Source organism: Amphimedon queenslandica, unplaced genomic scaffold (genome assembly GCF_000090795.2).
Source record: "Amphimedon queenslandica unplaced genomic scaffold, v1.1 AMPQUscaffold_13372, whole genome shotgun sequence".
Taxonomy (NCBI): domain Eukaryota; kingdom Metazoa; phylum Porifera; class Demospongiae; order Haplosclerida; family Niphatidae; genus Amphimedon; species Amphimedon queenslandica.
In genome coordinates, this window is record NW_003546392.1 from 142,261 (window position 1) to 157,935 (window position 15,675).

General features: G+C 35.1%; 4 protein-coding genes across 4 annotated transcripts; 1 reads left to right on the forward strand and 3 right to left on the reverse strand.

Moving 5' to 3' along the window:
• The first annotated feature begins 27 nt into the window (after positions 1-27).
• LOC100639948 (NAD-dependent protein deacetylase sirtuin-1-like) lies at positions 28-5,465 on the forward strand. The gene is made up of 18 exons (XM_011406047.2): positions 28-124; positions 175-251; positions 305-446; positions 670-837; positions 897-1,305; positions 1,354-1,430; positions 1,703-1,838; positions 2,045-2,212; positions 2,278-2,634; positions 2,680-2,792; positions 2,844-2,999; positions 3,045-3,197; positions 3,369-3,516; positions 3,566-3,645; positions 3,700-3,858; positions 4,715-4,775; positions 4,819-4,986; positions 5,031-5,465. Exons 9-18 carry the CDS (start codon positions 2,517-2,519, stop codon positions 5,282-5,284), a joined length of 1,410 nt encoding a protein of 469 aa, XP_011404349.2. The 5' UTR covers positions 28-124; positions 175-251; positions 305-446; positions 670-837; positions 897-1,305; positions 1,354-1,430; positions 1,703-1,838; positions 2,045-2,212; positions 2,278-2,516; the 3' UTR covers positions 5,285-5,465.
• On the reverse strand, positions 5,319-9,727 carry LOC100640076 (EF-hand calcium-binding domain-containing protein 6-like). The gene is made up of 15 exons (XM_019997436.1): positions 9,492-9,727; positions 9,369-9,439; positions 9,142-9,317; positions 8,883-9,050; positions 8,708-8,842; positions 8,569-8,657; positions 8,355-8,518; positions 8,115-8,308; positions 7,128-7,235; positions 6,772-7,081; positions 6,588-6,712; positions 6,376-6,503; positions 6,232-6,332; positions 5,711-6,067; positions 5,319-5,668 (listed from the first exon to the last, which is right to left on the reverse strand). The coding sequence occupies exons 1-15, from the start codon at positions 9,676-9,678 to the stop codon at positions 5,450-5,452; spliced, it is 2,532 nt and encodes an 843-aa protein (XP_019852995.1). The 5' UTR covers positions 9,679-9,727; the 3' UTR covers positions 5,319-5,449.
• Positions 9,719-11,108, reverse strand: LOC100637040 (putative transferase CAF17 homolog, mitochondrial). Its single transcript, XM_011406048.2, has 7 exons — positions 11,023-11,108; positions 10,669-10,978; positions 10,517-10,623; positions 10,305-10,471; positions 10,109-10,220; positions 9,946-10,056; positions 9,719-9,888 (listed from the first exon to the last, which is right to left on the reverse strand). The coding sequence occupies exons 1-7, from the start codon at positions 11,088-11,090 to the stop codon at positions 9,792-9,794; spliced, it is 972 nt and encodes a 323-aa protein (XP_011404350.2). The 5' UTR covers positions 11,091-11,108; the 3' UTR covers positions 9,719-9,791.
• Positions 11,109-15,592, reverse strand: LOC100640202 (probable beta-D-xylosidase 2). The gene is made up of 24 exons (XM_003387090.2): positions 15,353-15,592; positions 15,268-15,302; positions 15,122-15,215; positions 15,011-15,068; positions 14,905-14,960; positions 14,739-14,846; positions 14,622-14,662; positions 14,511-14,574; positions 14,419-14,462; positions 14,274-14,347; positions 14,040-14,192; positions 13,946-13,989; positions 13,797-13,887; positions 13,678-13,748; positions 13,532-13,616; positions 13,253-13,304; positions 13,113-13,204; positions 12,816-12,997; positions 12,609-12,759; positions 11,986-12,099; positions 11,771-11,913; positions 11,589-11,724; positions 11,344-11,463; positions 11,109-11,280 (listed from the first exon to the last, which is right to left on the reverse strand). The coding sequence occupies exons 1-24, from the start codon at positions 15,463-15,465 to the stop codon at positions 11,200-11,202; spliced, it is 2,202 nt and encodes a 733-aa protein (XP_003387138.1). The 5' UTR covers positions 15,466-15,592; the 3' UTR covers positions 11,109-11,199.
• Between the last annotated feature and the right edge of the window lie 83 nt (positions 15,593-15,675).

Here is a 15,675-nt window from a genome sequence, read left to right on the forward strand (position 1 = left end):
TTTACTGTTTTGACCACACCTCTTTTTAATCTTTTAAAGGTGTGGCTAGTTTTTCCACGCATGCGCAGAAGCTCAGTCTGGGAAAGCTGCTGCAAAGATGGTGCTGGATGGTCTTGCTAGAAAAGTAAAGAATATTTTTTAAATTGATGCTCTAACTTATTTTAATTTTTATAGATCTCTTTACTTATTGCTATATTCTCTATAATTGGCTGGGCTGCTTTTGTGGTCGGATTTGGCCTGAGATTCCATGAGTATGCAAAACTAGATCTGCAGCAAAATCAGTTTATTATAATTTTAAAAATAGATATGGGAAAGAAGGGAGCTCCATATCAAATCCAGTGAATGAAGATCACTTTCCCTATTGGTGTTTCGCAGTGTCTGCTCCATTCCTGTACATTGCTTATTTCTTTCATCTCTACTTCAATGTGACATTCACACATTATCTGGTGAGTTGTACACCATGAATAGTTGGAGTGTTTGCAAACAAAATGATTTCATTCATCTTTTCAAGCTTTCAAAATGCACATAGAGAATGAATATTTGACAGCTTATCGCTGTTTATGTGAAAAAATTAATATGGGTATGAGAGTGACACATCATCAGTGCATATATAGCTACCAGTGCATGATGTAAATTTTAAAAAAGACCTGGAAATAATCCCTCTTTTAGACAATATTCTTTACTGCGGTATATTTGATACCAGCTGGTGGTGTCCTCTATGTTAATGGGATGGAGCTTGCAAAGTCGATAGAAGATGAAACTCATCAAGGAGTTGGATCTGATAATTACTGGATAATGACAGAGTTTATCGGAGCTGCAATTGCCGTTCTATTTTATGTCAGTTCTCATATTATTGTGTGTGTGTGCATGTGAATTCTGTTATTTCTCATTTGCAGTGGTTTTCTATGATGTTCTGGCCTTGTTTTGCTAAAAAGAAAGCTAAAGGATACTACGATTATTAAAAAGGAACAATTATTTGTGTCTCTGTCTCTATATGTTGTAATCATGTACTACCTGTCCTCTGACATTATGCATACAGAGTCTCAGTCATACAGAAAATAGTAGTTTAGTTATCATGTAATGCAAACATTAGTTCTATTTTTAGTAACAAGTCAATAAATTAGTTAATATTCATAGTCTGTTGGCTTGTTTCAGACCACACATTGCAGTTACACCCACACATACACGGGCAGCATCGCTTGAAAGTTAGCTAGAGGATTTCTCTCTCTCTATAAAGCAAGCTTCAGTCTCCACTCGTCTCTTTTATTGCCTCTTACAATCATGTTGGACGGCCTTGCAAGGAAGGTAAGATCTGTACTGCTGCCATTCTAAGGTCACTTCTTGTCTCTGCAGTTGGCCCTGCCATTTGTACTCCTATCAGCTATAGGATGGGTCACTTTTGCTGTTGGTTTCGGTATCTTAAACTTTAGGTAAGCCTTGAAATATGCAATCACATGATCCCAGCATGGTCGTCCCGTCCTTCACTTTACTGTTAGCTCTTTAGCACACTTGACTAAATTGCTGTATATGGAGATCGGTTACTGTTGCATTAGTAACCTGATATGCATGATAAAAATGAATTGTATAAACATATCATTGTGTATGGAAACATTGAAACACCATATAAAGACTCATTACCATAACAATTGTATTAATCCCCCCCCCGTACTATATCAAATTAATACCATGTTCATCCCTACAGGTTGCAGGATACCACCGATTCTCCAGCTACTGGGATAGAATACTTTCCTGAGTGGTGCTTTGGAGTGGCCTCACTCCTTCTTTATGCTGTTACCATCACTCACTTATTCTGTGGCAATCCACTCACTATATTCCTTGTATCCTCACGTCACTTGTTAAGTATATTTCTTGCCAGTAGTAAACATGTCACGGTGTAAATATGATTGTTGAATAGTATAAAGTTTAAAAACACTTCCCCTCTCATGTACTTCATGTATTGCATGATAGACAGCATTGCTATGGTATCCGTTGATCAAAGGTTGTTATGGTAACTCAAGGTAGTTCCTTAACAATTTAATGATAGATAATGTTCTTCCAGTCCTTCTTTTTTGCATCTGGAGGAGCCATCATGTTTACTTATGGCTACTTTATCAGGATCAGGTGGGAGGCAGACCAGGAGGAGACTCTGCACAAAGACGAATATGAGATTATTGTGATGTTTGTTGGTGCTGGCATTGCCTTGTTGCTTTATGTAAGGGCTTTGTAGTGCATTTAAGGAGCTGTATGACAAACTATTGATTGTTTATTCTTTTCTAGTGGACATCACTCATGTTCTGGCCTTGCTTTCGCAGGAAAGAGGACTATGAAGATGCTTAATAAACAATACATACCTACACCAGTAAACATAAAACAGCAACAGAAAGAAACACTATAATTTATAATTATTGTAATACTGTAAACATGAGTTACATGACTACTAGAACTAGTTATTAAAAGTTATTTGATTTTAATAATAAATACTTAATAACTATCAATTAATTACTCACTGTTTCAAAATGGCGGCTGAGAATGTAGTATCTTTGGAGACAAAAAAAGACGAAGGAGAGAGAGAAGGAAGAGAAATAGCAGAAGATACAGCAAGAAATGAAGCTGATGACTCATCCAGTAGCGAGTGTAAGGCTCAGATACGTAATGTATAATAGTTATTGGTAGTTTTAGTATCTGGTGAAGGATCACCTCTAGGACCACTGGATTGGATTAGACACAACATAGAACTAGGGATCAGACCAGAGACTGTGCTCAGGGAATTAATGGGCTCCTCGTTTCAAATTGTAAATAAATAAATTAATAACTACTTAGTATTAATAATTATTAATTAATAGCCTCAGGGTACTGATGATGTCACATTGTGGGAGGCAGTCATTGAGCTAATGCTCCGTCCACCAGCACGAGAGCTCCTAGATCATGTGACGAAAATTGATGATGTCGTCTCGTTAATTCAAAAAAGTAAAAATATAATAGTCCTCTCAGGAGCAGGGGTAAGTCCAGTTACCATGGTTACTCGTACTTATAATCATTGTTAGATATCAGTTTCTTGTGGTATCCCGGACTTTAGGTCCCCCGAGGGACTCTACTCACAGCTGGCAGTCAAATACCCTGAGCTCCCCGACCCTCAGGCCATGTTTGATATTCAGTTCTTTAAAGTTGACCCAAGACCTTTCTTCTCTTTTGCAAAGGTGAGTTTACCTTATATATAAATATGGGGACTTACAAAGAGATTAACCTTTATGCATCCACAATTTTAAGATTTGTGAAATGAAAATGATAAGTTTTGGTTGATCCAGAGAAGTGTAATCCTTGAAAAGATTCCAGCTGTGCGGCATTTGATTACTTCATCTCTTCATTAGGAGATATACCCAGGGACGTACAAGCCTTCCCCTTCTCACAGGTTCGTCAAACTCTTGGAGGAACGAGGGAAGCTACTCAGAAACTACACCCAAAACATTGACACCCTAGAGGAGAGTGCTGAGATTAAGAGGGTCATATATTGCCATGGTAACGAAACAGGAGGGTGGGGAGTGTATAATGACTTGTGGGTTTGTAGGGTCGTTCTCTACTGCTTCCTGCACTAAATGTAAGCATAAAATTGAAATCGGACAAATAAAGGAGGAGATTATGAATGAAGTAATTTGATGGAAGATATACCATGAGAGTGCTGCATTGCTTGTATCTCTTTAGATGATTCCATATTGTCCAGTGTGTCCTGCTAATGCTAAAGAGACGGAGGGAGAAGAGGAGGAAGAAGATGGAGTTGGGATAATGAAACCAGATATTGTCTTCTTTGGTGAAGGACTACCCGAGTCTTTTCATGATCAGCTGCAACAAGACAAGACAGAGGTATATTGTTGCTATGATTGTTGTTCTACTTGTTGTTTATTGCTCTGTTTGTTGTTGTTCTACTTGTTGTTTATTGCTCTGTTTGTTGTTGTTCTACTTGTTGTTTATTGCTCTGTTTGTTGTTGTTCTACTTGTTGTTTATTGCACTGTTTGTTGTTGTTCTACTTGTTGTTTATTACATTGTTTGTTGTTGTTCTACTTGTTGTTTATTGCATTGTTTGTTGTTGTTCTACTTGTTGTTTATTACATTGTTTGTTGTTGTTCTACTTGTTGTTTATTACATTGTTTGTTGTTGTTCTACTTGTTGTTTATTGCACTGTTTGTTGTTGTTCTACTTGTTGTTTATTACATTGTTTGTTGTTGTTCTACTTGTTGTTTATTACATTGTTTGTTGTTGTTCTACTTGTTGTTTATTGCATTGTTTGTTGTTGTTCTACTTGTTGTTTATTGCACTGTTTGTTGTTGTTCTACTTGTTGTTTATTACATTGTTTGTTGTTGTTCTACTTGTTGTTTATTACATTGTTTGTTGTTGTTCTACTTGTTGTTTATTGCACTGTTTGTTGTTGTTCTACTTGTTGTTTATTACATTGTTTGTTGTTGTTCTACTTGTTGTTTATTACATTGTTTGTTGTTGTTCTACTTGTTGTTTATTGCACTGTTTGTTGTTGTTCTACTTGTTGTTTATTACATTGTTTGTTGTTGTTCTACTTGTTGTTTATTACATTGTTTGTTGTTGTTCTACTTGTTGTTTATTGCACTGTTTGTTGTTGTTCTACTTGTTGTTTATTGCATTGTTTGTTGTTGTTCTACTTGTTGTTTATTGCATTGTTTGTTGTTGTTCTATTTGTTGTTTAGGTTGATCTTCTTATTGTCATTGGTTCTTCTCTTAAAGTCCGTCCAGTCTCTTTAATACCAGGTAGTACTTATTAATATTCATTATTATTGACCACACCCACCAGAATTACTGCCCCCTGATGTCCCACGGGTCCTTATCAACCGCGAGCCATTGCAATACATACAGGGGTTTGACGTACGGTTGCTAGGATACAGTAATACCATAGTAACGGAGTTGTGTAGGCGGTTGGGGTCAGACTGGGCGGAGTCAATAGGAGTGACAGAGTCTATTGGTAAGAAATAATGTGGGTGTAGTCGTAAGATGCTCTTTAATTAGAAACTACGGAAATAAAATCTCCACAGCCAAGAATTCATTTATTTGATGGAGCAATATGGAGGAATAGCTCACCGCCATCTTTAAATAATGAAGAGCAAGAAGGAAAGAAAGGAGAAGGAGAGAAAGGAAAAGGAAAGAAAGAAGAACAAACTGAAGAGCTCAGTAAGTGTGTTAGTTTAAAGAGACCTGGTAGCCATGACGACAGTGACAGCCACACCCCTAGCAAAATATCGAAAACTATAAACGAAACTTGATAGACCACACCCATTACGCATAATCAATAACCAATTCACTTATTATTATTATTATTATTATTATTCTAATCAAGGGATTATTGAAATTTGTGTGTTCTATTTTTGTTACATGTACACCATAATGTGTTTGTTCAATTTTGTGTCATCATCATTACATCATCATTTTCACTGTCTCCCTAGCAACAGTTGTAAGAACATGGCATAGTTAATCTTCCCAGTCAGCAGTGGGTCCAGTTCCTGTAGTATGTAGTACATGTCTTCCCGGGAGAGACTGATGTTGAAATTGCTCAGAATTTGGCGGAATTCTTTCACGTTTACATGCCCTGTGCCAAGAGGGTCCATTTTGACTAAGTTACGCTTGAATTCCGACCATTTCTCCAATAACTAGATGTTTAATGAATTAGAGTAAAGTGAACTTATACTTACTTTTCTTTGTAGCTTCACTTTCACTCCTGGCAGTCCGTGTTGTGGTGGCGAGGTTATTGGGAGTGACAAGAAGGGTAGGTTGACGGTTGGAGCTGGCGAATGAGACAGGAGTGTAGCAAGATCATTACCAGTTTTATAAACCGGTTGTATAGAGGGGAGCCCCTTTAATAAAGCCGTGTAATTAATCATGTTTGCCGAGTCTTGAAATTTCTTAGTGATGTGCAGCAGTTCTTCTTGGCTCAGTTGGGGGCAGAGCGAAAGTACCAGCTGTTGGAATATCTCACTAGTTACCAGACCAGTCCCACTTGGGTCGTTGCATATGAAATATGATCTGATTGGTTTTTGATACAATGACAACTAGAGAAAAAGATTAATATTAGTATATAAAATGGAGATTTTCTCTCCTTTTAATTTTTGGCAAAATTGGGCCCAAGACCATGCTTTGGCCCAATTTTGGAGCATTTTAAAAATTTGTAAAAAGTCCAATTTTGATCAGAATTGTTATTATAGTTGTTGGTTACCATAGTGTTTAAACTCTTCATGACAATGTCTATGTCTCTGTCCAAATACTTTGATCGAACGTAGTGACTGTCATCACCTCTGAGCCAAACTGGAGTGACATCTAATAATTATAATTAATTAATATTAATTAATAGGGTCTGTACCAGTTTGCTTATTCTGTCTCTTATCAAAGTGTCTTATCAGTTCGTGTGGGTGGATCGTTCCATCTTTATTTTTCAACACTTCACTCCAGAGAGCGTTAGTAACATCTCCATCAGCACTTAGCCCTAACCTATTGATCATTATCATAACACACAGTATTTGGAATCACTACGTGTTTATCAATTGATTAGTTGTTGTTTATGTTGTTGTTTACCTGAACATTATCTGTTGGAATAATTCTTGTGATATCCTGTTAGTGTTTTTAGGATCCAGTATTTCATAAGCGTTCATTACAGTACCAGGTGCTGTACGACAGTATTTGATTAGCTTGTCTCGTACCTATTATACAGTATATGAATGTTGTATGTAAAATGATGCTTAAGGTGATTGATATTAACTTCTTTAATGTTGGTATCGGTTTTATTGCTGGACTCTCCTCTTTCCTCTCCAGCTGCCAGACTGCCCTCCTCTTTTAATTGCAGCTGCTTCACAGCTGGTTTTGTCATTTTATCAAAAAGTGACATGAATTTAGTATACATCACCAGCTGCTCTCCTCCCTCCCTCTCCTGCTCCACTTCATCATCGGCTAAAAGCTTATTGACAATGAGAGACTCCAGGGATCCCAACGAGTCCTCTGGCAAGAAACCTTTAACAATATTGATGAAGATATCTTTTGATATCAGTCCTGTTCCTTTAGGATCATGTGCCCTGCATGTGATGATAAGTATATCATTGTGTCATTATTATAGTGTACTTTAGTTTTGATACAAGTTTCAGTAAGTCATTGTGTAGTTTGCAGACTAAAGTAGCTTCAGCATCAGGTGTGGACACACAAGCGTGTCTGGGACTGCTGGCTCTGAACCTAATAGAAAGAGGAAATAGCCATTTTTAAAAGTAGCAGACTTCTAGCCGATGGTTTTTTTCAAAAAATGGCTCCGAAATCACCCCAAATTTTTATTGCATTTTTCAATACATATTGATGTACTTATGCTGTGTAGAAAGTTTGAGGTGATTCCGACTTCAATTTTTCAAGTTACGGCCATTTTTAAAAAACGTCAAAAATCTGAAAAATACCCAAGACTATAGTCCATGGTTTTTTCCAAAAAATGGCTCCGAAATCACCCCAAATTTTTATTACATTTTCTGATACATATTGATGCCCTTATGCTGTGTAGAAAGTTTGAGGTGATTCCGACTTCAATTTTTCAAGTTACGGCCATTTAAAAAAATGTCAAAAATCTGAAAAATATCCAAGGCTATAGCCCATGGTTTTTTTCAAAAAATGGCTCCGAAATCACCCCAAATTTTTATTACGTTTTCTGATACATATTGATGCTCTTATGCTGTGTAGAAAGTTTGAGCTGGTTCCGACTTCAATTTTTCAAGTTACGGCCATTTTTTAAAAATGTCAAAAATCTGAAAAATACCCAAGGCTATTATAACCCATGGTTTTTTTCAAAAAATGGCTCCGAAATCAACCCAAATTTTTATTACATTTTCTGATACATATTGATGCCCTTATGCTGTGTAGAAAGTTTGAAGTGATTCCAACTTCAATTTTCTAGTTACGGCCATTTTAAGAAAATGCTTAAAAGACATGGACTATAATAGCCCATGGTTTTTCCAAAGTCAGCTTTGAATGAGATCCATAATTTTTAATATTTTCCAGATACATGTTGAGTTAATTTTTATGAGTTATAAGTGTCAGAAAATATAAAGTAAATTTTTCATTTGTACTTGCCTTTGTGTTGTGTCTGTAAGTACAGCATGAGTGAGGCCAATAATGGAATGAGTGGATAGGGTTTTAATTAATGAATTATAATTAATTGGTCTCTCTGGATTATACCCCAGTCTATTCAACATGTGGTAACACTGATCTCGAGTTATTAATATCCCAATGTGCTGTAGACACCCATGAACAGCATCACCATTGACCTATTTTTAGTAACAGACAAATAAATTAATGTTCTAATTGCTAGACCTTTCCAGAGCTGGTAGTATCTTTTTTAATGAATTCGTTGTGAAGTGAATTAATTTTATCACTTAGCGTGGTCTCTAGTGTCACTGAAGGAACTGGTGAGTCACCATTAGTCTTACCAGCTCCATCTTCTTTACTGTTGATACCTTTACCTCTCATTACTACACCTATCATCATTCTTACTATTATTTCATTTATTTATTTATTATTTATTTACCTTTATTTGTTGCTTGCTCTAGAGTCTTAACTCCTAACTTTGACAGCAGTTCTTCTCCACTGACATATCCTTTAGCTCCAGGATCATATCTTTATTATTGACTCATTTTAACTATTTCGTGTATTTTTATTAACATTACTTGCTCCACAGTTTCTTGTACTGTTCATTGTTCAGTCCCAGTGACAATGAATTTAGAATATTCCTAAAATCTGCTACGTCTAACTGCCCTTGCAGCCCTTTCCATTTTGGCAAGAAATCAGATAAATTATGGACACTAAAGACAAAACTAAAATATAATAATCATTACAGTGTACCATTGTTTAGCTCTTGCAACAAGCATTGAGTGTACATATTCTGCTGATATGTATCTCGGCCCATGGTGTGTTACTCTGTCCAGCCAGTGAGGCTCTCTTGATGGAATCACACGGAATCTGCTGTAGAACTCATTAAAAGATATCACCTTTTTGTCAGCAAGCCTTATCCTAGTGATAAGATAATTATTATTATAACTATCTCTATATTTCTGTTCTGATTATAGGTATTATTGATCAAAGTTAAGAATTCTTTGCATACTTTTCCAATAATCTTTGGTATTGGTATTGGGATATTCCTCCCAATAGATTGCATAGTATCCTGTACAGTGCTTCTCTTGTTACAGTTCCTTTATTGTCTGGATCAAATGCATTGAAAGTGTTCCTCATTATAAAGAATCCATTCCCTTTCAGTTTATCTGACACTACATCCATTAGCTGTAATGTATAATGGTGACTTATGAATGCAACTTATTAATGGATGCATACTTGGTTAGGATTGAGTGTAGATGAAGGTGGCCTGTGTTTCTGGATCCTAGGCACTGTAGTAGGTCTTGATACTGCACAAGTATGGTTTCATATGCAGCATCAATCACACTATGTCCCTCTTACCTAGTATTGAGTGTGGCCTCGTGATATTGCCTGGTTTTACTTGTTCAGCTACTGACTGAGATGTCCTTGGAGCTACCAGTGTACTTCCCCTAAGCTCCAGCTCTTCAGTATTGCTGCACTGTGCTGAGTGCTTGTAGACTGGATGGAGTATCTTTGGCAACCTAAGGCTTCCTGCAGATATCATCATAATGCTGGCTAGCTGTGGAGAGAGAGGGAGGGCAAGGAGGAACTGTAAAGGTGTTGTTTTATTTTAACACTAAACATAATCAACAGGAAATGTATAAAATAATGCAAAAATGTTCATTCTTCTGACGGCCACCATTCCGGTCTTCTCCAGTCCCCTTCAACAACACGACCTTCTTCATTTGTCTTTATCACTATCTTCTTACCTTCAACTCTACAAATAAATAAATAAATAATAATAATACTAATTATTATTATCATTATTACATACAATAATGGTAATTGCAGCAAAGCAATTGCGTATTTTTTCTTCCATTTTATTATTTTTCCAATTTTCTTTCCATCAGAATTAGTGATTTCATTGCCCCATGACAACAGGCCACTATCATAAGAAGCATAAACATTCATAAAAGTGTCTTATCTTTATATATTACTGTTCAACTTCCTCATCCATTGTTACTGGTAATATTCTCTTTCTGACAATTCCTCTGAAATGAGTACGAGAAGTTAACTCTTGTCCCAAGTAGCAACCTTTATCAAAGCTGACTAATAATAATAATAATAATAATAATAATAATAATAATAATAATAATAATAATAATAATTGATAATTAATGAATAAATAATTACCTCCATTCATATAGTCCATGTTCATTTCCAATGGTAGTGTTTTGTTAATTAAAAATTCATCAATTCCTTCAGGTACTCCACACTGCAGTCTATGCAACAGATACACCTCCTCCCCATTATTATCATTATTATTATTATTATTTATTAATACACGATCAAATAGAGCACTAGAATAAAGTGGGTGGAGCATATAATTAATTAATTATTATTACCTTGTTCTTGGATCAGCTACGCTGATTAATACATTATTATTATTATTATTATTTTCGTTTGGTGATTTAAAGCAGACACTAACGTCTCTCAATTTCGTAAAATCAACCTAATTAATTATTCATTAGTATAATCAATAGCCACACCCATTTACCTTTGACCTTAATCTATATTTAGTAAAATGTTTAATGACATCATCGACAGCTCTCGTATCTGACTCCACCCACAGCCTGTCATGTGACATGTGATAAATAATGACGTCATAAAGTATGCGTCCATTGCTATTGAGTAGTCCACTATACTGGGCCCTCCCCTCCAGTGACTGTAAGGCATTACAAGTTGTGAGTCCATTAATGAAGGACCGACTGTCAGGCCCTTGCAACTCAATGAGGGAACGAGAGGAAAGAGTGGATATACTTTTATATAATAAGGAGAGAGAAGTGGAGAATAGTTTAGACAAATATCTGTAAGAAAATAGAGTGATTTTTAACCAAAGTTCATTATTTACCTCATTTTGGGTGTGGCTTGAAGTAACGCCCACTCACGCGCCGTTTGGCAGCAAAGTCTAGTGCGCATACTCAAACTAAACAAAATGGCAGCATTGAACCAATGATAAAAAAACACATTAAATAATAAAAAACAACTTCATTAAAAAATAGAAAAAATTAGATACGTCACAACGTTTTTAATTATTTTTTATTATTATTTTGTGAGAGAGATTTTCAATTGCTATGTCGTATTCACCAGGTAAAATATTCCTTCGACCCTAAAATGAATTATTATATTTAATTACTTACTATACACATGTACATGTACATGATAAAGTCACCTTTTCATCAACGGTGGTAAAAGCATCATTTGTAGCGAAAAGAGAAATCTTTTTTGACTCATATTTATCAATAAATACTTTATCAAAATCAAATAATTCTCTTAAAGGAGCATCAGGAATCTATAAAAGAAATATCAGTGCTAATATATCAGTGTTAATATATCAGTGTTAATATATCAGTGTTAATATCAGTGTTAATATATCAGTGTTAATATATCAGTGTTAATATATCAGTGTTATCTTACATTAGATGATACATATCCAAGTACAGATACAGCCCCAGACAAGTAACCAGTGTTAACGACAGTGATATCAAAATCAATGTTAATATCAACAGAATCACTGATTACGATTTCTGTAACATTATTCATTTTATTAGTCCTACAATTAATCAAAAAACTAATAAATAATTATCATAATTATGTACCAGCTCAATTCAAAAGTGGTATAGCTGAGACCATGTCCGAAGGGAAACACAGGGTTCTCAGTATAGAACCTGTACGTACGACCAGGCGGTTCCCTCATTGACATGTGCCTATAGGCAACTAAATCAATGTATTCACCAGGATACTGTGGGAGGGGCCAAAAGAGAGACAAAAAGAAATTATATAAATAATTATTGTAAGGGGATTCTTCTCTTACAAATGTAAGAGGCAGTCGTCCTGATGGATTCACTTCTCCGTATATTACTTCAGCAATAGCTTGACCTCCGGATTGACCAGGATACCCAACCCACAGTATAGCATCAGCTAAACTCTAAAAATAAAAAATATAATAAAAATAAATGAATTAACATATTTTAATACTCATTGATATTTGATAGGCTATTTTTCATAATTTTTAAAAATGGCCCTAACTTAAAAAATTAAAGTCGGAATCAACTCAAACTTGCTACGCCAAAAATCTGAAAAATACCCAAGGCTATAGCCTTGGGTATAGCCTTGGGTATTTTTTAGATTTTTGACGTTTTCTTAAAATGGCTGTAACTTGAAAAATTGAAGTCGGAATCATCTCAAACTTTCTACACAGCATAAGGGCATCAATATGTATCAGAAAATGTAATAAAATTTGGGTTGATTTCGGAGCCATTTTTTGGAAAAAACCATGGACTATAGCCTTGGGTATTTTTCAGATTTTTGACGTTTTCTTAAAATGGCTGTAACTTGAAAGATTGAAGTCGGAATCATCTCAAACTTTTTACACAGCATAAGGACATCAATATGTATCAGAAAATGTAATAAAAATTTGGGGTAATCCTTACTTACCTTAGATTCGCTGAGGTCTACGGATGATCCGGACATTATCACGACTATCAGTGGAACTGGCGATTGAAGGTTAGTCAACGTGTCCCTCAATCCTAACAGGAACTTATCCTGCAGCCCAGGGAGGAATATATCCTCTCTGTCAACAGTCTCCCTGGAAAAAAAACAAGACAACAAACAAATAAACAAATTAATTAATTAATAAATAACCTCTCAATTCCTTGGTCTAGACCCATCACAGCAACTACAGCTTTGGCATCTTTAACAAGTTTAAAAGCATCGTGAAACCCGTCAGTAACAATGCATTTCACATCACAGCCGAGAGAGTAAGTAACGTGTAGTCCTTTACTCTTAAAACCATCCACTGGTGATATGAGATATGGAGCTATAACCTTTGGGAATATAAATTCATTAAATGTCAGCAATGAATGAAATAAGGATCTAAAGTTATTACCACAAGTTACTTCTATATATAATTATGGTCTATCGTTTAGAATAAATATTTACTTGAGATATTCCTTGCATTGTCACATTAGCCAGTATATTAGGACCAACCACTGCTATCTTATGATGGTCTTCATAACTTAACGGCAGTTTACCTAATCAACCAATCAAAATTAAACACTCATACACATTACCATGGTTACCATTATTCTGTAATAGAACAATGCTTTCCCTTGCAGCTTGTAAAGCAAGGTCCTGTGAGAGAGGCAGGAAGGGTAATAGTTATTATTATCATTATTATTATTATTATCATTATTATTATTATTATCATCATTATTATTATCATTATTATTATTATTATTATTATTATTATACAACACAAGGCATACACAATACAATACACTAAGGACAAAACAAGAAATAAGAGAAACCAAACATAAAAAGACAAAAGATAAGACAAAGGACATTATTATTATCATTACCTGGTGCTGTTTTGTGTTGACTACATCAGTATTGAAGTATGAATATGGCTGATATTTAGGAAGATCGAATAACCCTAACCTCATCCTATTAATAATTAATAATAATAACAATAATTAATATATAAATAATATGAATATTAATGTACCTTGCTGTAAACAGCCTCCCCACTGCTCTATCAATGTCAACTTCAGTAATGCTACCATTTAAAAATGCATCCTATAAACGAGTTACCATAGCAATGAGTTACTATAGCGACCGACTAACCATGGCGTGTGTCTGATAGAAGGAGCCACAGTTGAGGTCAGTGCCTCCTTTTAGACCAGCGGCCACTGTATCGGTCGGAGTACTGGTATAACTAATAATAATAATAAATAAATAAATAAATTAATTAATTAATTAATTAAGTTAATTACTGGTGTTTGTTCATGACGTCATCAATAGCTCCACAATCACTAACCTATTAATTAATTATTAATTAATATTATAACTAATTAATTAACGTATTACTAAATATCCATCAAATTTCCATTTGTTCCTTGCAATCTTGTTATTAAAGACACCATCCACACAAGAGGGTACGCCATTGACTGAATTATAACTACACATGATGCTACCAACCCCTCCAGCAGTGACGCAGGACCTGAACGCTGGAAAGTAGGTCTGAAAAATAGAGAATGAGGGGAAGGAAAAAAGGGAATAAATAAATAAATAAATAAAGACTCTCTCTCTCTCTCCCTTCACCTCTTCAAGATCCTGTTTGGTTACTTCAGCATTAAATGAGTCCCGAACATCACCATTAATGTAAGACTCAAGATCTACGATAAGTTAAATGATAACAACAACAACAACAACAACAATAATAATAATAACAATAATAAAGACTAACCGTATGCTGCGAAATGTTTACAAGTTGCAATTATTTTCTTATACCTAACAAAAGAACAACAATAAACAACAACAAACAAACAACAAACTAACTCTGAGTCATTCCCTTGTGCTCCTCTGACCAGGTTGACTGCATATTGAGACGTCAGATAAGGATCTGTTAATTAACTATTAATAATAGTTAAATAATACATCAATAACTACCTTCTCCTGCTGTCTCTTGTCCTCTACCCCAACGAGGATCCCTAATATCAATAACCATTAATAACCACTCATTAATAACTATTATTAACTATTGATTAATAACTACTAGTTAATTACCTGACTATATTGATGTTTGGTGTGAAATAGGTCAGTCCACCCTGACCATTATCAGCAAAACCTCTGGCTTCTGTTGAAACAGCTTCTCCGATTTCATAAAACAACGATCTAAATGATGATAATAATAATAATAATAATAATAATAATAATAATAATGAATAGATACTTGTTGAATGATGAAGCAGTTGTGATTATTTGAGGAAATGAGGTCGTACAGGTTAACTGAGGGAGAAAGAGGAGGTTATGATAATATTTATTTTATTTAAACTCACGTTCCCTCCTAAGTGAAGACCAGGAGAAACAGCCACACCATGAAGACCTTCAGACCACCTAACAACAAACAACAATAAACAAGAATAAACAACAACAGCTCCTACTCCTACCATTGGTATCCAGGTATACCGAGTCTGTCAATAGCAGATGCACTGTTACCAAGTTGAGATATCTTTTCTTCTAATGTTAACCGACTTAATAAATCTTTGAAATAAATAAATGAATAAGATTATACATTATATACACATAAACTTACCTTTTACTCTATCTTTAAAACTTAGTCTATAATTGCTACATATTAATGAATAGTTTGACGATCAATACGCTATTATGTTCCTTACCAGTATGCTGGCGTGAAGTTAGGTCTGGTTTTATAAGGTGGTTCAGTACAATACTGAGCCACAGAGACGCACAGGAGACCAGCTGCTGCCAACAAGAAGAGTTTACAGTTCATTTTCTTGATCTATCTTGTTTGTAAAGGAATGAAAGGAAGTCACGAGCAGTTTGGTTAAGTAGTTGGGGGTGTGTTAATGGTGTGGCCAATTCCACAGATAATATATGTATACTACATGAAATATAAACAATTCCCAACTGCAAATATACATACATGTAATTTAATACCGTTGCTAGGGCGACATTGAATGTAAGATTCAATGTCGCCCTA